The sequence below is a fragment of the Mastigoproctus giganteus genome, chromosome 9 (genome assembly GCF_048544385.1).
Source record: "Mastigoproctus giganteus isolate SK-2022 chromosome 9, ASM4854438v1, whole genome shotgun sequence".
Taxonomy (NCBI): domain Eukaryota; kingdom Metazoa; phylum Arthropoda; class Arachnida; order Uropygi; family Thelyphonidae; genus Mastigoproctus; species Mastigoproctus giganteus.
The window spans coordinates 31,031,867-31,056,524 of record NC_143583.1 but is presented as its reverse complement, the minus strand read 5'-3'; the positions used below and the strand labels follow the sequence as shown (position 1 = coordinate 31,056,524).

The window sequence follows — 24,658 nt, the reverse complement described above, 5'->3', positions numbered from 1 at the left end:
GTTCAAACTTAGCAGTTCGCATGGCCACCTCATGCTCAGAAACCCGATCTTTCAATCTTCTACCAGACTCACCTACATAACACTGGACACGTAATACAGTATACGGAACCACTCCGCAAGAAAGGAGGAACAGGTGTTTCACCTTAGAAATAACAGATTGTAATTTCCTCCCAGGAAGTTGCACACATCATATATGATGGAGACACAAAATCCTAAAAAGACATTCCGACATGCACGGATAATAGGGGATGTAGGCGGTAAAGATAAACTGATTGACGCAAGGCGGGTTAGATTTCATAATAAATTCGTGAGCCTGAAGCTCACATCTATCTAAAACATGAGGTGGATAGCTGCAATTTGAAAGCTCTGCCCTAATTTTAGAAATCTCCAATTGCCTGTCACCAGTCGAAATAGAGTGTGCCCAAGCGCGGGAGAATGAAGTACGAGCAGTGCTACGAAAATGACCGGGGGGGGGGGCATGCGCAGAGCCATAATTGGTAAATTGGCCTGCACACATTGGCTTCGGCCGACCGGGCTAGTCGGGTGGGTAAAGTGCCTGCCTGGCAACCCAAAGGTCGCGGGTTTGATTCCCACCTCGGGCTTGGATCAAAGTACTGCAAAAACCTTGGGAGGTGCATTATGACCACAGAAGCCGATGCGCCAACAACTACCAAATAAAAAAAAAACAAAAAAACATTGGCTTCCTAAAAACGGAAGTTACTAAACGCGAATCCATGCATTGGACTAACACATCCAAAAAAGGAAGGGTATTATCAACCACTAGTTCAGTCGTAAACTTAATGACGGACAGGGAATTGAGATATTGCAGCAGCCCAGATTCTGATCCCCTGGGTACAATTGCAAAAATATCATCAACATAATGACACCAAAGAGTGATAGGAATAGGTGAGTTCAAGAAAATCTGACTCTCAAGTTCCTCTATGGCGATATTGGCCACGATAGGACTAACAGGGGCACACACAGCCGTGCCCTGTATTAGGTGAAACAGAGTCATTGAACATGATCATGCCACCCGTTAAACACAGATTGAGAGCAGTACAAATATCACCTGTAGAGAGCGAGGTTCTATCTCCCAATGTGGTATTCCTGCTCAAAAGACATCTCACACAGGAAATAGCCTGTTGTACAGGAACAGAAGTGAACAGAGAAACCACATCAAAGGAGACCACAACCTCGCTCTGAGAAATAAAAAAATCTTTAATAATATGCAGAAAATGCATACTACTGGAAACAGTGTAAAGAGTTTTCCCAACAAGGGGTGCTAATGATTTGGCAAAATGTTTAGAAAGTTCATATGTAGGTGTATGACAACAAGTCGACAACCTGTTGCACATAGCTTAGAGTGGCCATTCTTGGTAATCTTATAAGCTAGAAACCAAGAATGCACACGTTTATTAACTTTAGATTCCAAGTTACTATGTACTCTAACACTTTTATTATATATTTTTTAACTCTTTTATCTTATTGTATTGTAATGCCTTTATCTTATTTTATTTCTGTTTTATCTTATGTATATATCATTTTTATTTTAATAAATTTATTTTAACCAGTTAGTCGGTTGTTGCAAGAAACTTTGATGATAAGATGGAAGTCTGTTCCACCAATCAACTACCTGCTGGCTAAAGGCAAATTTCTGCACATCTGTTCTACAACTGAATTTGAATCTGTGTCCCCTCAGGTTCATAATCTGAACAAGAGGAAGAATCCCATCAGCATTCAGCTTGCTCAAGCCATTCAAGGCCTTATACACCTTAAGTAGATCACATTACAGGTGTCTACTCTCTAAGTCCTGCAATTTGGAGAACTTAAGCCTTTCTTGGTAAGAGCATCCCTTTGTTCCCCCTCACCAATCTTGTTGCCCTTCTTTGTCCTCTTTCTAGCAACTCTACATCCTTCCTAAAATTAGGCTTCCAGACCTGTACACAGTACTCTAGGTGTGGCCTGACCACTGCCTTCTATAACACGATAATCATCTCACTGTCCCTGCTAGCAAAATTTCTATATATCATTCACAAGACTCCATTACCTGCCCTGGGAGTCAGTTTGCACTGCTCAGTGAACTTCATATTTGACTGCACAATTACCCCAAGGTCTTTTTCACTTTCCACTTCTATGAGTGTAGTACCGAAGAGAATAATAACGAAGAGAAATGTACCACAGAGTCGGTACATTTCTCTTCGGTTATTGCAACCCATATGCAGCACTTTGCATTTGTCAATATTAAAGTTCAGTTGCCACTTCTCAGCTCATTTTCCCAACTTAATTCTTTGCTGTTTTTCTTTGCATCCTTTGCCAAGGATTTCTCATAATCCTTGGCAAATTTGCCTTCGCCTGCCTAACCTCCTTCGTGACTTGATTACGGAATATTTTATATCTGCCATAGGCTTCTGTGTCACTTGATACTTTATATGCATCCCATACATTTTTCTTCTCTGCCACAAGCCTGATTAGTTCATCTGAAATCTATTTAGGTCTAAACCTTGAACAGTATTTCTTAGTTGGAATGAAAAGCCTAGGCCTCCAAAATTAAGTCTGTGAAGGCTTCCCATTTAGAATTCAAGATTGGTAACATCATCAGTTTATCCCACTGTACAGAATTTAAAAACTGTCTGAGATCCCTGTAATCACCTTTACGAAAGCAATAGCCCTTCCCTTTAGCCATGATAGTAGTTACATTTTTAAGTAATTCCCACATCAGTACATTGTGATCGCTGTCACCCAGTGGTTCCTTTATCTGCAAATTCTGCAAAATGCCTGAAGAACCACTTCTGATAATCAAATCAAGAGTATTACTCCCTCTTATTGCCTCTCGAACATGTTGCTGTAGAAAACAGTCATTCAATAAATCCACAAAAATCTTGCTAGTGTGCGAGTTACCAACCCATAAGTTCCAGTCGATATCTGGATAGTTAAAATCCCCCATTATAAGACATTCTGATTTATTGGCCCAACTATTTCACTGCACAATTGCTCATTATACTCATCAGATTCACTAGGCCTATAACACACACCTACTCTCATTTTTCCTTTCCCAGTGCTTATGTCACACCAAACAGACTCAACATTGCATTGTCTCCACAAAAAAACATCAATTGGATGCACTTCCTTTGATTTTATGTGTTTCTGAACTAACAGCATAATCCCCCCTTCTTTTCTGTCTTGTCTATCCTTTCTCTACATATTGTACTCCCCAAATTCCAATTCTGCACTGCTTATATCTGTGTGACACCACATCTCTGATATCCCAATAATATCTGCCTTTGATGTCTTGACTAGCACTTCAAGCTCTTCAAAGTTATTACCTATACTCCTAGCTTTGGTGTACATGCAAGTATACAGGCACCTGTTTCTACTCTTAGTAACATCATCACCCTATCACAGCCCATGTATGTATTTGTTCCACTATGACTCCCAAGCGCCTCCGTAGCCAGGTGGGAAGGAGCAGCAGTGCGTAGCACACGCTTCTTGATTGGACTGGTGCTCGAGCCAGTCACCACCAAATACAGTCAGTCCTCGTATAACACGTGTTTACACTACACGAATTCGATCATACACGATTTATAAATAGGGGAACGATATCTTATATAACACGAACCGAAATCGCATATGCACGATTCGCCTTTGTGTTTACAAGAAATGGCAGTCGAGCGCAGAATCACCCCAACCGAGCGCAACACAATAGGAATGAAGAGAGGATTCTGAAAATGTATTTATATTTTTTATATCAGTGAAGGGGAAACACATTTCACCATAGTAACGTAAAAACTAACACAATTCCAGCTATCGGTATAATCGCAAATGCAATTAGATTGAGTTTACTACCAGTTTATAACATATTCCACTGGCAGGAACGCAACTGGAAATTGTTTTTATTGTTTTATGGTAGTATGGTAGTAACCCCTAGAAATGGGCTTTAGTAAAATGTGAGGTGTTAATAGTGTATCTCTGTACGGTGTTGTTTATTCAGTTGCTACACGCGCGCAGCTTTGTTTATGTGTATCAAGCGTGCCTCCTCCTTTTGTAATTGTGCTTGATTCCCTAAAAATGAGTAAAATACATAAAAGGTGTGAAAAGGAAGCGTCCTGGTGAAGACACTGCAGATTCAGAGAGAAAAAGAAAAGCAATATCGATAAACAGAGGCGGACTGGAACAAAAATTCTTACCCGGGAAAATTTATAGTGGCCTCATACTATGGTTTTTGGCCAAAATCACACCAGCCTCCGGCCCACTGGAGCTTCCCCGGTAAGGCTTATGGCCAGTCCGCCTCTGTCAATTGAGAAAAAATATGAAATTGTGAAACCTTTTCTTTAATGAAAAATTTGAGTGAAATGAAAGACCATGTGATATTGCATGTGCTACAGACCTAAATGAGGCAACGCCGAGAATTAAAAAGAATGCAGAGAAAATAAAAACAACTTTCATAGCAGGAACAACTCAAAGTGTAATTAAAATCCATTAGATTAAGACAAAAAGAATTGGAAGAGATGGAATGGCTGTCATCTGTTTGGATAGAAAAATCAAACAAAAAACAAGTTTGCTTACGATAGAAGCAAAAGCATTAGCAATATTTTATTACGTAATAGTCGTAATAAAATACTTACGTATTACGTATTTTATTACGTATAATAATAAATAATCGTAAAAAAAATACTTACGTATTTTATTACGATTATTTATTGTGTTTGGTAATGTTTTGGTTACAAATGTGTGTTAAATCTTGGGTGGTCGGCACCTGACCCTATTTTTCCCATAGGGCCTGTTGTTTATATTACACGATTTTGCATTGCACGAGGGTTTCTAGGAACACAACTATCGTGCTATATGAGGACTGACTGTATGGAGGATGCGGAAAGGTCAGGGAATGACCACCGCATATCCCGCAGCAATATGGCCTTAGTTGCTAATGCTCCTAAAAACCAAAAAAAAAAAAAAAAAACCGACAACAATGACTCCCAGCAGTCCTTTAAATCCCCATTGTCTTGCTTTCCAGGCTACTGCTCAATTGCATTTCAATAGAAGCAGAATCACTTTCACCTCTGCAGGCAAGAATTACTTTCACCTCTGCTAGCAGCTACTGTTAATCTATTAATCCATGTATCCCCCAAGCAGTTTCCCAACTCTGCCTCAATAGCATCAGCAAATATTTCTGCACCCTTTCTATTTAAGTGTATCCCATCCTTATAGAAGCAGTCTCTCCTGTTAACAAGCACAGACCAGGCTGATAAAAATTCTACCCCCTTGAGACTTGCTCAATCTCTGCAGAGTCGAATTGATCGACAAGGCTCTCATCATATACTCCCTCTTTGAGGTGCCTCCTTAGCCTTGTGGGAAGGAGCAGCAGTGCGTAGCACACACTTCTTGATTAGACCGGGGTTCAAGTCCGTCACCACCAAATACGGAGGATGCAGAAAGGTCAGGAAATGACCACCGCATATCCCGGAGCAATATGGCCTTAGTTGCTAATGCTCCTAAAAACCAAATAACAAACAACAAACAAAACATATACTCCCTCCTATCGTGTCTGGGCAGAATTGCAGACACTTTCACATTCAACCCTATCTTGCGACTTTTTTTTCAACATTGACCTGTACTTGTTGAGTTAATCTGGAGATCTCTTACTCTTAATGTCATTAGTTCTAATGTGTACAACCATATCACCTTTTGTGCCCTTAAAAGATGATATCTGCTCTACGTCATCAACCCCTGGGAGACATACCCTGGTTCTGTTCCACCTATCCTTCTTGCATAGTATATTTCCCATCTCTCTGGCAATAGAGTCAACAACAATAACTAGTTCCTTTGGCACCAATGCATTCTGCCTTACAGATTGCCTCTGTGTTGCCTAATGCACAGAGGTGATCTTGGCCGTTGAGCTGCGCAGCTGAGAGCTTGATGGGCCCCTCATATTAATTTCTTCTAGGGCATTTACCCTACATCTCAAGCTGTCATAGACGTCCATCAGAATGCTGAGTTGGAACCTAATTTCTTGACACTAGACACCTAACACACAAAAAGGCATCCTCCTTGGCTAGCTCATGTCCTGTTTTAGAAAGGTCAGCAAACATTTCACACTTTGCACATTTTTTGAGACTGTTATGCGTTGGAGAATAGCCCCCTTTGTTTCACCCCCAAGTCACAGCACTCTAGCTAGTCTGTGATCTTTTCTTCGCAGCTCTAGTCTGGGTCATGATTTCTGTTTAAATACAATTTAATTAACAATGAAATTTAATAAGATTAATAATATTTTTGATTAATTGATAATATTATAATAAGCTAACATATTCCTAATTGAGTGCTATGTATTACGCTATCTAGTTTTACTTTATACCTTACACTATCAGTTTGCGATATTCACTATTTCTTATTGACTACAATATGGCGGCTAGTTCAAGAATATTGGTGCTAACACTGGGAGTCGTAACTTCTAAAAATCGCTAGTTAAATTCAAAATAGGAAGCTAACGAATGTTACTAAACTATTTAATATCTCTTTAATATCTCTAATAATATCTCTTAATAGTATAAACCAGAGCATCATAGCTCTGGTTTATACTATAAAATTCACAGTTACTGTAAGCACTTTGCTACATTGTTTACTATCTTAGTCAAAGACTTCTCTTCCTTAGCTTGCCTAATCCCTTTAGTGATTTGATTACACATTGTATTAAAAGTAGGTTTCTGGTAATTTATAATCATCCCATGGTTTTTTTCTTCTACTAGTCTCAGCAGTTCATTTGATATCCATTTATGCCTAAACCTTGAACGATGTTTCTTAGTTGGTATTTAAAGCATAGCAGGTTCTACAATTTAATTCCCTGAATGCTCCCTATTTAGAATTTGCAGAATTGAACACAATTAAAAAACAATGAAGTGGAAAAGAATGAAATCTACTGAAAAGAATTTAAGAATTGTCTGTTTTCACTGTAGTTATGTTTATAAAGAAAAATTCCTTCCATTTACCTTTGACAGTAGTTATATCTTTACATAGATCCCACATCAATATATTATGATCACCGACACCTAGTAGTTCCTTTATCTAGATATTCTTAACGCACAAGGAGTTAATGCTGATAATCAGATCAAGAGTATTGCACTCTATATTCCATTATGTGGTGTATGACATATAAACTAACAGTTTCTCCTGATAAAAACCAAAACTAATGAAAGGTAATTTCAGTCAGTGTCTCATAATATTAATTAAAATTACCTGTGGTGAAAAAGAAAAATGCATGGGATGCATATAAATTATCAAGCGACACAGAAGTATATGGTGTATATATATAAACTAGACTGTAATCAAGTCACAAAAGAAGTTAGGCAAGCAAAGGCAGATTATGAGAAATCTTTGGCAAAGGATGCAATGAAAATCATCAAAGACTTCTTTATGTATGTAAACACTAGAAGGAAGGGGATTAGCATTAGCATTAGCATTAGTAGAGGCATTTGATGCAAGAAAGCAAGCTTATGCAGCATCAGCCAAAAAAAAAAAAAAAAAAAGTAACATAAATAAATAAAAATAACCACTTCCACTTCACCCCTCTGTTCGTTCGAAATACCTGTCCAGCTGAGCCTTAAACTTATTTAGGCTATCAACTTCCACGACAAGGGATGGAAGTCTGTTCCACCCACCAACCACCCGCTGGCTAAAGGCAAATTTCCGCACATCTATCCTACATCTGTCTTTCCTCAATTTGAATTTATGCCCTCTCAGGTGATTTTTCTGAGCTAGAGGAAGAATCCCATCAGCATTGAGCATGCTCAAACCATTCAAGGCTTTGTACACCTCTATCAGATCACCCCGCTGGTGCCTAGTTTCCAGACACTGTAATTTGCAAAACTTAAGCCTTTCTTCATAAGAGAACCCCTTTGTCCCATTCACCAATCTAGTTGCCCTTCTCTGTACTCGTTCCAGCAGCTCTACATCCTTCCTGAAATGAGGCCTCCAGGCCTGTATACAGTACTCTAGGTGTGGCCTGACCATTGCCTTATACAAGGGAATAATCACCTCCTTATCCCTGCTAGAAAAATTCCTATATATCATTGACAATACACCATGAGCTACTCTTGCAGCTCGTCTGCACTGCTCAGAGAACTTCATATCTGCCTGCACCACCACCCCCAGGTCCCTTTCATTCTCTACCACTGTCAGTGTAGTACCACAGAGTTGATACGTTGCTCTGGGGTTGCTGTTTCCCATATGTAGTACTTTACATTTGTCAATGTTAAACTTCATTTGCCACCTCGAAGCCCATCTGCTCAACCTTTCCAAATCCTGTTGCAGCAGCATAGTGTCAGTAGTGTCCTTGACAACCCTGCCAACCTTCGTATCGTCTGCAAACTTGGACATTAAGCCTGATATACCATCATCAATATCATTTATAAATACAGAAAACAATAAAGGCCCCAATACTGAACCCTGAGGGACTCCACTAATAACATTAGTCCACGATGAGCAGTGTCCATTGATTACCACTCTCTGTCTTCTCCCCCTCAACCACCCCTTTATCCATAGCAGCAACTTGCCTCCAATGCCACACTGCTCCAATTTGTGCAGCAGTCTTCCATGTGCAACAGTATCAAAAGCCTTTCTAAGATCCAAGTATATAATATCAAAGTTATTCCCTGCATCCAGTTCTTTTGTGACTGCATCATAGTATCCAATCAAATTGGTCAGGCAAGACTTCCCCTTAACAAAACCATGCTGTGTCCTAGCTATAACTGAAGTCTTGTCTAGATGATCCTGCAGTGCTTCTTTCACCAGTGCCTCCATTAATTTTCCGGGAACAGAAGTTAAACTCACAGGTCTATAATTACTTGTGTCAGCCTTTGATCCCCCTTTGTGAATTGGGGTCACATTTGCACATCTCCAGTCAATGGGTACCTCCCCTGAGTCCAAGGAAGCTCTCATAATTATGGCTAAGGGTTTGCTTACCTCCTTTGCTGCCTCCTTTAATATAACTGGATAGATCCCATCCACCCCAGGTGCCTTTCTTGTGTTTATCTTCAACAATTTCTCCTCCACTTTGCTCTCAGTTATTACAAGATTCTCTAGCTTACTGCTAGAGTTGAATACACCTCTGGCATTCCCCTCGCTGAATAACTCCTCATGTGTGAATGTCGATGCAAAATATTCATTTAGTTTGTTAGCTACCCGAGCAGGGTAGCTAACAAACTAGATTGACCCATCGATCTCAAGTGGACCAATCTGATTCATCCCCTTCCTTCTAGAGTTTACATAAGTAAAGAACTCTTTGCTGTTTTTCTTCGCATCCCTTGCCAAGATCTCTCGTAATCTGCCTTCGCCTGCCTAACCTCCTTTGTAACTTGGTTACAGATCAACTTGTATCTATCATAGGCGTCCGTGTCACGTGTTAATTTGTATGTATCCCATGCATTTTTCTTCTCTGCCATATGCCTCATTAGTTCATCTGACAACCATTTAGGCCTAAACCTTGAACAATATTTCTTAGTTGGTATGTAAAGCCTAGTAGCTTCCACGATAAGTTCTTTGAATGCTTCCCATTTTGAATTTGCTGTTGGCAATATCATCAGTTGATCCCACTGTATAGAATTTAAATACTGTCTCAGTCCATTGTAGTCGCCTTTACGAAAGCAATACCCCTTCCCTTTACCCCTAATGGTAGTTACCTCTTTGAGTAACTCCCACTTCAGCACACTGTGATCACTGCCACCAAGTGGTTCATTTATCTGCAGATTCTTAATGCATGAAGAATCACTACTGATAATCAAATCAAGAGTATTACTCCCTCTAGTTGCCTCCCGAACATGCTGATGTAGAAAACAATCATCCAATAAATCCACAAAAGCCTTGCTACTGTGTGAGTGACCAGCCCCCAAATTCCAGTCAATATCTGGGAAATTGAAATCCCCCATTATAAGACTCTCTGATTTACTGGCCCACTCTATTTCTCCGAACAGTTTCTTATTATACTCATCAGAGTCATTAGGCCTATAGCACACTCCTACTCTCAATTTTGATCTCCCAATGCTTATGTCACACCAAACTGATTCGACACTGCACTGTCCAGCGATGTCGACTGGCTTCACTTCCTTGGATTTTATGTGTTTTTTAACTAATAGCATAACCCCTCCTCCCTTCCTATCCTGTCTATCCTTTCTGTAGACATTGTACTCCCCAAATTCCAGTTCTGCATTTCTTATATCTGTGTGACACCACGTCTCTGAAATCCCCACAATATCTGCCTTTGATGTTTTGAGCAATACCTCAAATTCATCAAATTTATTTACTAAACTCCTAGCATTGGTGTACACACAAGTATACATGCACCTGTTCTTTTTCTTAGCTACCCTAACACAACCCATGTGTTTACTTGTACCCCAATGATTCCCAGCAGTCTCTGAAATATCCTGCATCTTATTTTCCAGGCTGCGGCTCATTCCTTTAGAAGCAGTGCAAGAATCACTTTCACCTTTGCCAGTGGCTACTGTTAATCTATTAGTCCTTGTATCCCCCCAATCTAGCAGTTTTCCGACCCACCTAACATTGCCTCGATAGCATCAGCAAACATTCTTGCACCCTTTATATTTAAGGATGAATCATATTGGTCCACTTGATATTGTTGGTTCAGCTGTTGATGATCCAGCTGACAAACTGGATGAGTATTTTGCATCTACATTCACGCATGAGGAATTATTTATGGAAGTGGATGACAGAAGTTTATCAAACTCTAACAGGGAGCTAAATGATTTTGTAATAACTGACAGGAAATTGTTGAAGTTAAACAAAAGAAAGGTACCTAGGGTGAATGGATCTATAGAATTATATTAAGGAAGGCAGTGAAGGAAGTAAGCAAACACTTATCCATAATTATGAAAGCATACTTGAATTCAGGGGAGGTCTCCATAGACTGGAAATATGTATCTCCAATTCACAAAGGGGGGGGATCAAAGGATGATTTGAGTTATTACAGACCTGTTAGCTTAGTGATAATTAATGTAAGATCACCTACACAGCATTAGCATTAGTAGAGGCATTTGATGCAAGAAAGCAAGCTTATGCAGCATCAGCCAAAAAAAAAAAAAAAAAAAAAAACCCACTTCCACTTCACCCCTCTGTTCGTTCAAAATACCTGTCCAGCTGAGCCTTAAACTTATTTAGGCTATCAACCTCCACCACAAGGGATGGAAGTCTGTTCCACCAACCAACCACCCGCTGGCTAAAGGCAAATTTCCGCACGTCTTTCCTCAATTTGAATTTATGCCCTCTCAGGTGATTTTTCTGAGCTAGAGGAAGAATCCCATCAGCATTGAGCATGCTTAAACCATTCAAGGCTTTATACACCTCTATCAGATCACCTCGCTGGTGCCTAGTCTCCAGACACTGTAATTTGCAAAACTTAAGCCTTTCTTCGTAAGAGCACCCCTTTGTTCCATTCACTAATCTTGTTGCCCTTCTCTGTACTCGTTCCAGCAGCTCTACATCCTTCTTGAAATGAGGTCTCCAGACCTGTATACAGTACTCTAGGTGTGGCCTGACCATCGCCTTATACAATGGAATAATCACCTCCTTATCCCTGCTGGAAAAATTCCTGTATATCATTGACAATACTCCATGAGCTACTCTTGCAGCCCGTCTGCACTGCTCAGAGAACTTCATATCTGCCTGCACAACCACCCCCAAGTCCAGGAGTGCAGTTTTATTTCAGTCACATCATGGATCTGTTAAGGGGAGATCTTATCTAACCAATTTGGATACTATAATGCAGTGACAAAGGAACTGGATGCAAAATATAATTTTGATATCATATATTCTAGTACAAACTAGAGTATATGATATGATACCACAGTGCTCTAGTTTGTACTACAGTGCTCTAGTACAAACTAGAGCACTGTGGCATTAAGGGCAAGTTACTACTATGGATAAAGGGATGATCGAGTGGGAGAAGACAGAGTATAGTTATCAATGGACACTGCTCTTTGTAGACTAATGCTATTAGTGGAGTCCCACACAGTTCGGTGCTGGGCCCACTGTTCATTGTTGTTTTCTGTATTTATGATATATATATATATATATACCTTCATCAATGATACTGATGAGGGTATATAAGGCTTAATGTCACGCCTCCATAACTAGGAGCAGTAGTGCATAGCACACGCTTCTAAATTAGACCAGGGTTCGGGCTCATGACCACCAAATACAGAGGATGGCGGAAGGTCAGGGAATGACCACTGCATATCCCAGCACGAATAAAGGGTGAGGGTTGGCATCAGGAAGGGCATCCAGCCGTAAAATTTGCATGCCAAAACAATAAAAAGGCTGACCCTATATAATAATGGGAAAAGGAGAGGACAAAAAAAAAAAAAAATAATATATATATAACGCTTAATGTCTAAGTTTTCAGTAATGAAGTTATGCTGCTGAAACAAGATCTATAAAAATTAGGCAGATGTGTTCAGAGATGGCAATTAAAGTTTAATGTTGACAAATACCAACTGTGTTGTACTACACTCAGGTTGGTGGAAAGTGAAAAGGACCTGAGGGTAATTGTGCAGTCAGATACAGTCAGTCCTCGTATAACACGTGTTTACACTCCACGAATTCGATCATACACGATTTATAAATAGGGGAACAATATCTTATATAACATGAACCGAATTCACTTATGCATGATTCGCCTTTGTGTTTACAAGAAATGACAGTCGAACGCTGAATCACCCCAACTGAACGCAACACGATAAGAATGAAGAGGAGATTCTGAAAATGTATTTATGTGTTTTATATCAGTGAAGGGGAAACACATTTCACTATACCATAAAATTCCAGCTATCGGCATAATCGCAAATGCAATTAGATCGAGTTTACTACCAGTTTATAACAGATTCCACTAGCAGAAACGCAACTGGAAATTGTTTTTATTGTTTTATGGTAGTAACCCTTAGAAATGTGCTTTAGTAAAATGTGAGGTGTTAATAGTGTATCTCAGCCTTTACGGTGTTGTTTATTCAGTTGCTACACGCGTGCAGCTTTGTTTATGTGTATCAAGCATGCCTCCTCGTTTTGTAATTGTGCTTTATTCCCTAAAAATGAGTAAAATACTTAAAAGGTGTGAAAAGGAAGTGTCCTGGTGAAGACACTGCAGATTCAGACAGAAAAAAAAAAAAAGCAATATCAATAAACAGAGGCGAACTGGATCAAAAATTCTTACCCGGGAAAATTTGTAGTGTCCTCACACTGGCGTTTATGGCCAAAATCACACCGGCCACCGGGGTTTCTCCGGTAAGGCTTATGGACAGTTTGCCACTGTCGATAGCGAAAAAATATGAAACTGTGAAACGCTTTGAGCGAAATGAAAGACCATGTGATATTGCACGTGCTACAGAACTAAATGGGGCAACGCCGAGAATTACAAAGAATGCAGAGAAAATAAAAACTTTCATAGCAGGAACAACTGAAAGTGTAATTAAAATCCATTAGATTAAGACACAAAGAATTGGAAGAGATGGAACGGCTGTCACCTGTTTGGATAGAAAAGCAAACAAAAAACAAGTTCGCTTAAGGTAGAAGCAAAAGCATTAGCAATATTTTATTACGTAATAGTCGTAATAAAATACGTAAGTATTTTATTCGTTAAAAATACTTACGTATTTTTTATTATTTATTATATTATAATAAAATATAATAATAATAAAAAATATTATAAAAAATTATATTATTTTTTATTACGTATTTTAATCGTTATAAAATACATAAGTATTTTATTACGATTATTTATTGTGTTTGGTAATGTTTTGGTTACCAATGTGTGTTCAATCTTGGGTGGTCGGCACCTAACCCTATTTTTCCCATAGGGCCTGTTGTTTATATTGCACGGTTTTGCATTGCACGAGGGTTTCCTAGGAACACAACTATCGTGCTATACGAGGACTGACTGTACGAAGTTCTTATAGAGCAGTCAGTCAGGCTTCTCAAACAATTTATTGGGTTTTGTTAATGACATACAAAACTTTTTCTAGCAGTTTTAAGGAGGTGATTATCCCATTGTATAAGGCACAAGTTCTTTTTTTAGAAACTTTTTTTTATCCACGACCCCTGGCAGTACTGGTTAAGTTAGGTTAGGTTTTTTTTACAGCTAGCCTGCTTTATTTTTGCAATAAACTAAACAAATATAGAATGAAAGGTTGTAGTGTATAATAATTTCAATAGTTCTATAATAAATATTTAATTTACTCATTTATCAATGTTTGCTGCAACCCCCAGAATCTTTTTTGCAACCCCTGGAGGGGTCGCAACCTGTAGTTTAAGAACTGCTGGCATAAGGCAATGGTCAGGCAACATCCTGAGTACTGCACACAGGTCCAGAGGCCTCATTTTAGGAAGGATTCAGAACTGCTAAAATGGGTACAGAGAAGGGAAAATGAGATAGTGAGAAAAACAAAGGGGGGTGAGTGCTCTTACAAGAAAAGCTCCAGTTTTGAAAATTGCAGAGACTAGAGACTTGGCACCCGTGACTCAATGCTGAAATAATTCTTCCTCTTGCTCAAACTATGCACATGGGAGGACATAAATTCAAAGATTCATAAATCCATAGATTCTTAAATTCATTCTGAGGAAGGATGATTATAATAGATGTGGTGCATAAGTTTGCCTTCAGCCAACAGGTGGTCGATTGCTGGAACAAGTTTCCATCCACTGTTTTCTGGAAGTGGTTAGTTTGAATAAATTCGAGGAAGAACTAGGGAAACTACTGGAGGGGGTGGATAAGTGAAATGGGAATTTTTTTTTATTTTTTGGCTAGTTGCTATTAATGATACTGACAAGACTAGGGCCCCTAGTTTCATCAATATCATTAACAGCATTTTTTTTAAGCTTGCTTTCTTGTATCATTTATCACTACTAATACCACTTGCAACCTACTGTCAGTCCACTGCACAATATACCACTTCCATGTATTTTCAAACTCACTGAATGTGACTGCAACAATGTCAGTCCAGGAACTTTATTGTCACATCTTGTATACACCTACATTCACTGAGAAAATTAGTAATTTTTATCTGCTAAGATAATGAAATGTGCTGCTTTGCAGCATAGTCCCTGCACTTACCACACTTTTAATGGATCAGACTGTTGTTCAATCAAATGTAAAGCTGTATCTGGGTCATTTTTGGCTTCTGCATAAGAAATTTTTTGCCCAGGATTTGATTCATTCTCGTCTTTGTATATCCATCTGTTTCCCTCGCTGTGTGTATGATTTTTGCATCCATAATTCATTTTCCAACAAATTGTCATCAATTTGTTGGAAAAAATTACTAAATTCATTGTTGTATGTCTTCTTGCAGTAAATCTTTGGCCAAAATTCAATTTTCCCAAAATTAGTTCATAAAGTATGTTATCAACCTCAGGCTAAAATTTTCTCCAAGATTTAGTAAATGCTAAACTTGGAATTTCTATATTATACATACAATATAGAAATATTGTATACACAATATACAATCTATATTGTATATAGCTAGTGCTATATTATAAACATGTCTTTGATGGTGATGACTTTTAACAATTCTATAAAACCAATATTTGTGTCTCTAGTTTTTCCAAAATCGAACTCAAAATTTTTTGAGTACATTGTCTCTTTAGACATAGGCTGGATAAAGGTGGTAAGAAAAATTGTTGCTTAAAAAAAGCAAAAATTTTTGAGTTCAGTTGCATTGCTACATTGGCATACCACTAATTTCTCTTTGGGTTTTTTGTAGTGCTGCAATCTCTGTTTTTGCAGGTAATATCATATAATACAGACCTGTTTTACTCATATTGTACTGCTGTTTTCCAATCAATTTTTATGTTGATAAATTCAGAACTTGACAAACATTTGGAGCAAGGGGATGGGTGAAATAAGGGTTTTTTTTTTTTTTTTTTGGCTGATGCTTGCTTTCTTGCATCATGTGCCCTTGCTAATGCTAAATAACCTTAAATCTTCTGTAAATTTTTGAGCAGCAGATAATCTTTCCCCACTAATAAACAAATACTATGACTTTTTTCTAACATCCAAGCTATCCGTTACTTTTTTTTTTTTTTTTTTTTATGTGTGAACCCCAAACACAAGAGGTATTAGAACCTATAGTACTTAGTACCGTGCTTGGGTTGGAGGTTGAGAAGACGAAAGAAGATATTTGTTGACATTGGACTTGAACTTCTGTAGATTGTAATTTTCAGGAAATATGTATGAAGGAAGGTTGTTCCAGAAAACGGCAGTTGAATGAATAAATGAGGAAGATGAAAAGTTGGTTCTGTGGGTTTGAAGTTGGACAGTAAATGGATGTTGGCTGGTGGCGGCACGTGTTCGGACTGTTTTGAAAGAGAGAGCGGGAATTATAGAAGCCAATTCAGAAGAACAGTGCCCATGGAAGTATCTGTAGAAGAGTTTTGCAGAGAAACAGTGCGTCTATGAGACAGCAAGTAGAGAGACTCTGTTAGAGATGAATCATTAATTAACCTAACTGCCCTCTTCTGAATGGAATCAAGAAGCCTGAGAGAGGTTTTGGGGGCACTACCCCAGATGTGGGAACAATATTCCATGGCAGGGCGGATTTGCGATTTATACAGAGTGAGCAGCTGTTTGGAAGAAAAGTAATGCCGAGAGCGAAAGAGAAAACCAAGTTTTTTAGATGCAGAGGAAGCAATATTTGTAATGTGCTTGTGCCAAGAGAGATTAGAAGTCAGGGTAATCCCCAAAAGAGATATATCCTTTTGCCTAGAAATTGGAGTGTCACTAAAGATAAGCATAAGAGCAGAAGAATCCTTTTTGCGAGATATAAGACAAGACTGAGTTTTAGAAGGGTTGAAATCAACTAAGTTGTCTTTGCCCCACTGGAGAATTACCTGAAGATCGGCATTTAAAGAATTGGTAGCAGATTTTCGAGAAGTTGAAGCTGATTGAGCAGGACAAGGTTTCTCAAAATGGAAAGTTAGCATTAGCATTAGTAGAGGCATATGATGCAAGAAAGCAAGCTTATTCAATACCTGTCCAGTTGAGCCTTAAATTTGTTTAGGCTATCAACTTCAACAACAAATGATGGAAGTCGGTTCCACCAACCAACCACCCGCTGGCCAAAGGCAAATTTCCGCACATCTATCCAACATTCATCCTTCCTCAATTTGAATTTATGCCCTCTGAGGTGATTATTCTGAGCAAGAGGAAGAATCCCATTGGCATTGAGCATGCTCAAACCATTCAAAGCCTTATACACCTCTATCAGATCACCTCGCCGGTGCCTAGCCTCCAGACTCTGTAATTTGCAAAACTTAAGCCTTTCTTCGTAAGAGCAACCCTTTGTTCCATTCACTAATCTTGTTGCCCTTCTCTGTACCCGTTCCAGCAGCTCTACATCCTTCTTGAAATGAGGCATCCAGACCTGTATACAGTACTCAAGATGTGGCCTAACCATTGCCTTATACAAGGGAATAATCACCTCCTTATCCCTGCTAGAAAAATTCCTGTATATCATTGACAAGACACCATGAGCTACTCCTGCAGCTCGTCTGCACTGCTCAGAGAACTTCATATCTGCCTGCACAATTACCCCCAGGTCCTTTTCATTCTCCACCACTGTCAGTGTAGTACCGCAGAGTTGATACGTTGCTCTGGAGTTACTGTTTCCCATATGTAGTACTTTACATTTGTCAATGTTAAACTTCATTTGCCACCTCTCAGCCCATCTGTTCAACCTTTCCAGATCCTGTTGCAGCAGCATAGCGCCAGTAGTGTCCTTAACAACCGTGCCAACCTTTCTATCATCTGCAAACTTGGACATTAAACTTGATATACCATCATCAATATTATTCATAAACACCGAAAACAACAACGGACCCAACACTGAACCCTGAGGAACTCCACTAATAACATTAGTCCACGTTGAGCAGTGTCCATTGATTACCACTCTATGTCTTCTGCCACTCAACTATCCCCTTATCCATAGCAGCAATTTGCCTCCAATGCCACACTGCTCCAATTTGTGCAGCAGTCTTCCATGTGCAATAGTATCAAAAGCCTTTCTAAGATCCAAATATATAATATCAAAGTTATTCCCTACATCCAGTTCTTTTGTGACTACATCATAGTATCCAATCAAATTGGTCAGGCAAGACCTGCCCATAACAAAAACCATGCTGTGTCTGAGCTATAACTGAATTCTTGTCTAGATGATCCTGCAGTGCTTCTTTAACCAGTGCCTCCATTAATTTTCCTGGAACAGAAGTTAAACTAATAGGTCTATAATTACTTGTGTCAGCCTTTGATCCTCCTTTGTGAATAGGGGTTACATTTGCACATCTCCAGTCTATGGGTACCTCCCCTGAGTCCAAAGAAGCTCTCATAATTGTGGCTAGGAGTTTGCTTACTTCCTTTGCTGCCTCCTTTAATATAACTGGATAGATCCCATCCACCCCAGGTGCCTTTTTTATGTTTATCCTCAACAATCTCTTCTCCACTTTCCTCTCAGTTATTTCAAAATCATCTAGCTCACTGCCAATGTCTGCTTTACCTATGTCATTCTCCTTCCTGAATAACTCCTCATGCGTGAATGTAGATGCAAAAGACTCGTTTAGATTGTTAACCACCTGAGCAGGATCCTCAACTGTTGAACCATCAATATCCAGTGGACCAATCTGATTCATCCCTTTCCTTCTTGAGTTTAAATAGGTAAAGAACTATTTTCTGTTTTTCTTTGCATCCTTTGCCAAAGATTTTTCGTAGTCTGCCTTTGCCTGGCTAATCTCCTTTGTGACTTGGTTACAGACCAACTTATATCTATCATAGGCTTCCATGTCGCCCATTAATTTGTATGTATTCCATGCATTTTTCTTCTTTGCCACATGTCTCATTAGTTCATCTGACAACCATTTAGGCCTAAACCTTGAACAATATTTCTTAGTTGGTATGTAAAGCCTGGTAGCTTCCAAGATTAGTTCCTTGAATGCTTCCCATTTTGAGTTTGCTGTTGGTAACATCATCAGTTGGTCCCACTGTATAGAATTTAAATACTGTCTCAGACCATCATAGTCGCCTTTACGAAAACAAAAACCCTTCCCTTTACCTCTGATGGTAGTTACCTCCTTGAGTAAATCCCACTTCAACACACTGTGATCACTGCCACCTAGTGGTTCATTTATCTGCAGATTCTTAATGCATGAAGAATAACTACTGATAATCAGCTCAAGAGCATTGCTCCCTCTTGTTGCCTCACGAACATGCTGATGTAGAAAACAATCATCCAATAAATCCACAAAAGACTGACTAGTGTGTGAGTGACCAACCCACAAATTCCAGTCAATATCTGGGAAATTAAAATCCCGCATTATAAGACTCTCTGATTTACTGGCCCACTCCATTTCCCTGTACAATATCTTATTATACTCATCAGAGTCATTAGGCCTATAGCACACTCCTACTCTCAATTCTGATTTCCCTATGCTTATGTCACACCAAACTGACTCAACACTGCCCTGTCCATCGATGTCGACTGGCTTCACTTCCTTGGATTTTATGTGTTTCTTAACTAATAGCATAATCCCTCCTGTCCTGTCTATCCTTTCTATACACATTGTATTCCCCAAATTCCAGTTCCGCATTCCTTATATCTGTGTGACACCACGTCTCTGATATCCCAACAATATCTGCCTTTGATGTTTTGAGCAATACCTCAAATTCATCAAATTTATTTACCAAACTCCTAGCATTGGTGTACACGCAAGTATGCATGCACCTGTTTCTATTCTTAGCTACCCTAACACAACCCATGTGTTTACTTGTACCGCAATGACTCCCAGCAGTCTCTGAAATATCCTGCATCTTGTTTTTCAGGCTTCTGCTCATTTCAATAGAAGAAGTGCAAGAATCACTTCCACCTCTGCCAGTGGCTACTGTTAATCTATTAGTCCTTGTATCCTCCCCCAACTAGCAGTTTTCCAACCCACCTAACACTGCCTCGACAGCATCAGCAAAAATTCTTGCACCCTTTCTATTTAAGTGTATTCCATCCCTGTAGAAGCAGTCTCTCCTGTTAACAAGTACAGACCAGGCTGAAAAAAATTCTACTCCTTGAGCCTTGCACAATCCCTCCAGGGCTGAATTGATCGACAAGGCTCTCATCATATACTCCCTCCTATCGTGTCGGCAGTATTGCAGACACTTTCAAATTCAACCCTAATACACAGCTTTTTTTCAACAGAGGAATGTACTTGCTAAGTAATTCCGCTGGTAAAGTTGAATGCAATGTGCTATCATCGGCAAAACTATGGATAGGATTTCCAGTCAATGAAGAAGGTCATTGATATACAAGAGGAAAAGAGTGGGGGAAAGAACTGAACCTTGGGGGACACCAGCATTAATGGAGAAGTTAGAAGACAGAGAGCCATCTACCATCACCCTCAGTGAGCGATCAGAGAGAAAACTGGATAACCAATTACTAAAAACAGTTGGCAAACCATAAGATGGAAGCTTGTTTGGAAGACCTTTATGCCAAACACGATCAAAAGCCTTTGAGATGTCAAGAGCAACTACTTGTGTTTCACCGAACATTTCCATTGAATTAGTCCATAAATGGGTAATATAAGCCAGAATATCACCAGTGGATCGACACTGATGGAATCCATACTGGTGATCGTTGATCAGATGGAAGGTTTCTAGGTAGTTTAAGAGTTGGCGGTTAATTGATTTCTCCATTACTTTAGAAAGAGTAGAAGTAATTGCAATGGGACGATAATTGGATGGGAGGGATTTGTCACCCTTTTTAGGAACTGGCTGGATATGAGCAAACTTCCAAGCAGAAGGAAAAACACCTTCAGAATAAGAATGTGAAAAAAGGCAGCAAAGAATAGGAGTAAGTTCAGGAGCACAGGTTTTGAGAACAAGTGGAGAAATACCATCAGGACCTGGAGCTTTCTTAGCATCAAGATTCATCAAATCCTTCTGATATCCTTTTGACGGAAGACCACAGGAGGCATTGAATGGAGCGTGTTGGGAATGGTGGGAGGTGTTTTACCAAGACCATTAATACATGAGCTGGAAGAAAAATGGGATGCTAGCAGGTCAGCTTTATCCTTGGCTAAAATGACAACAGAACCATCTGGTTTGGACAGAGATGGGAGCAGAGATGGGCAAAAGTTGCGGCCAATAGCTTTGGCAAGAGACCAGAATGCTCGGCTACCATTAGGGCAAGAAGCAAGTTTTCTACTCTCAGCCTGTTCAAACTCTAGTTTGGACTGATTAATAACTACTTTACAATTGTTGCGAGCTTTGGTGTAGGCAGAAAATGAAACTGAAGAATTAGAAACAAGCCAATTATGATATGCAACATTCTTCTTTTCTCATTTATTGGAAAACAAAGGTTTAGATAAAGGACGAGATTTTAAAGTGGAGTGTGGGATAAAGTATTCCATTCCTGCAAGAATAATTTCACTGACACGATCTGAGCAAACGTTGACATCAGAACTTTTGAAACAGTAATCCAACCAAGGAAAAGAAGTCTCGCAGGTCATCCCATTTTGCATTCTTGTAATGCCAAACAACACGAGTTTGGGAATAGCCATGAGATAAAGGTTCCATTGGAGAAGAGACATTCACCAAGTTGTGATCTGAAGTGCCTAAAGGACCTCTCACTTCGACTGTGTACTTAGAAGGGTTGTTTGTGAGAAAAAGATCAAGCGTATTGGCTGTATGATTAGGATTGTCCGGTATTCTTGTAGGTAAATGAACAATCTGTGCTAGGTCATTAGTAATTGCAAAAGCCTCAGCATCTCGACCTGCTGGGTCGGTGTGACTAGAAAACAGAAGCCAGCTGGAGTTGTGAACATTAAAATCACCAAGGAAAATTACCTCACTGTTAGGAAAGTTGGACTGGAGAAAGTCAAGTTGCAAAGAGAGGAAGTCAAAGAGCTCCAAGTGATTAGTGGAGTTGGGAGAACGGTAGAGACAACAGATGAATTTGACACAATGAGGTAGAGAGATTTTAAGCCAGAGAAGATCAAAGAGAGGAGATTCCAAATTGCCAAGTCTGTGACAGGGAATATCAGAACGGACATATGCACAAGTACCATGTTTGAGGCGAAAGGAATCATACAGCGAAAAATTTGGGCATCTGAGATGAGCAGTAGTTGAATCAACTGATAACTGAGATTCTGTCAGAAAAAGTACATGAGGTTTGGCAGACTGCAAGTGGAAATGGAAATCATTGAGACCACGTATATCTGTGAAATGAATTAGGAAGTCCTTGGGAGGTTTAGATCTTTTCGCAGATAAGCTTGCTCTATTAGTTTGACAATTCATGGTGTATTCAATAGTAAGAAAAAGGTGGGTGGGACATGCTGTATGAAGTAATGAAATTTTTGGATATGGCGTACATGTGGTATGAATATACCCAGATCCTTGACATAACGTGGCCTCGACAATGCTCTCCGCATACACACTACTCGGACTCCCTCCAGTCACTATCTGGCAGAGTAGAGGTAGCAAGATTATAAACTAGCTGATCCGGAAGCCTCCTAGAGAGTTACCAATAGGTTCGGTCCGGTGTACTAACTAGCGGCTGGCCTGCGAAAACTGTTTTAGAGCTGTACCCTCGAAATGTAAGGAATATTGGATCTCGCCACGACGTTCATCATAACCTCAAAAGTCTTCAATCATACTGCATGATGGAAGAGATAGGGAAGGGTTGACCGGAACTTAGCTCTAGAGACTAAACATGGGTTCCACCACTTCAAGCCTCCAATAAGCAAAGTGGTGGTATTTCACCGGTTGATGAGAGTCAACTACCACCTAGTACTGCCTGGTAACATAGAGGGGCGGCTTTCCTCCATGTGGTGTGGGTGCCACACCTCAACCCTTGCTTACGTTGGTTCACACCTGGGTGGTCACCCACCATGTACTCGTGCATGGAGGTTATACCCAGGATTACTAACAGTCCCACCATCGTGAAGGTGCAAGCAGAGGATTTGGCTGTCACAGACCGTCCGGACTTCGCCGAAATTGAGTCCATTTGACTTGAGTGTCACCCGAATATCAGTTCCATCAGCGTTTTAGACTCCTGGGTAGCAAGTACAGCTTGTCTGGCATATCTGAGAGAATGTCTGTGACAACCTCAAGGACTTGCTATAAAACTTTCTATACCATTAATCTTTTGCTGTAAGACCATGAACTTTCCTTTGATACTTCTTTTATGGCTCTACTGATTGGAATTATGTGTTGTTATCTTTTTTGCATAAACCACAGCCACAATAAATTGTCTACTATTTCTAATTTTGATTTATTTAAAGTGTAGCAAGAACTTAACAATCCTTATCAAACAAACTTGAGTGAAAAATCCTAGGTTTTTTATGATTTTTCCAATATTTTACATGCTCGTCTCACTTACACCCAATTTAATAAAATTTTTTTTTTTTTTTTAGAGCTTACCTTTATCAAATTTTTCCAGAGCATCCAACTCTGTTTTCATAGAAACAACTCTCTTCCCTTTCTCACCGTATTTCATTAATTTATGTAATATTTAAGTGGTTACATACTGCACTTACAGTAAGAAATAATTTTACTGATGCAAACGTGGTTTGAAGCAAATTCAAAATTGGCCTCTTAGGGAGCATACAACCCAACAGCCAGGCATGGTGTACTATACTAGCCAACTAGTTGCAGTGTACTGGACCAGTTCCCACAGTATATTGCAGTGTGTCATGGGTATAAGTGAGTGTTTTAAAGAGAAAGTGTTTTAGAGAAAGGTAAGTGTCAGTTAACCCACAAGTTGGCTAAACAGAGGTAATTTAAAAGGGCTTCTATTGTATTTTTAATTATTATGTGCAAGATACATTTTGTTAATGTCCTGCATGTATTTGTGACCACAATTATTTTTATTTAAGGAAAACAAATTTATAAATAAAACACTCACATACCTTTGGTACAAACTTCTTTGAGCCAGGAGGTTTTGATGCTCTTGCATTAATACGGGCTTCTCTTTCAGGAGCATGCATACGTTTCATATGCTCCTTTAACTTATCTTTACGTTTGAATTGCTTCCCACAATTAGCACACAAGAATTCTCTGTGGTCTGAATGGCGTAACATATGAAGTTTTAACTTATCTGGCCTTGGAAACACTTTATCACATTTGTCACAAGGATAACGCCGCTCAGAGTGAAATGCTCTGATGTGTTTACGAATTTGATTATACTCTTCAAAGATCTATAATGAAATTTAGTAATTAATAGAATATATTATACACTGTCTTATGATGTAAAATTTAAATGCAGCATAAGTATAAACCCCATCATTAATGGCTAAAGAAAACAGTTTAAGTAAAATCAAGTGAGATGGTTACTTTACCAAAGAGAGTTTAAAACAATTGGGGCCTAATAGAATTAATTTACATATATTTACATATGTATATTTCTGTACAGTTACATATACAGAAACCTATTTCTTGCCTGTGGTCAGACCTAATTGTGCAAAGTAATCCTCCGCATTACAACATTCTATTTATTATTATTATTAGCTATGCGGTGTAAGGAAGCCTGAAGGTTTTGTTTCTGAATTACCCAGAGAGAGAGAGAGAGAGAGAGAGAGAGAGAGAGAGTTAGATGTAGAAGGGAATCACCAAGAAAGAGAAGAATGATGATTCTTT

At 39.2% G+C, this 24,658-nt stretch overlaps 1 protein-coding gene across 5 annotated transcripts in view; it reads right to left on the bottom strand.

Moving 5' to 3' along the window:
* LOC150080131 (uncharacterized) overlaps positions 1 to 24,658 on the bottom strand; it is a 660,399-nt gene that overhangs the window by 93,023 nt on the left and 542,718 nt on the right. For all 5 annotated transcript variants that reach the window (XM_090382143.1, XM_090382148.1, XM_090382147.1 and 2 more), the window contains one exon: positions 23,932 to 24,219. In XM_090382143.1, coding sequence (XP_090238269.1) covers positions 23,932 to 24,219 — 288 coding nt within the window. The remainder of the gene's footprint in view (positions 1 to 23,931; positions 24,220 to 24,658) is intronic.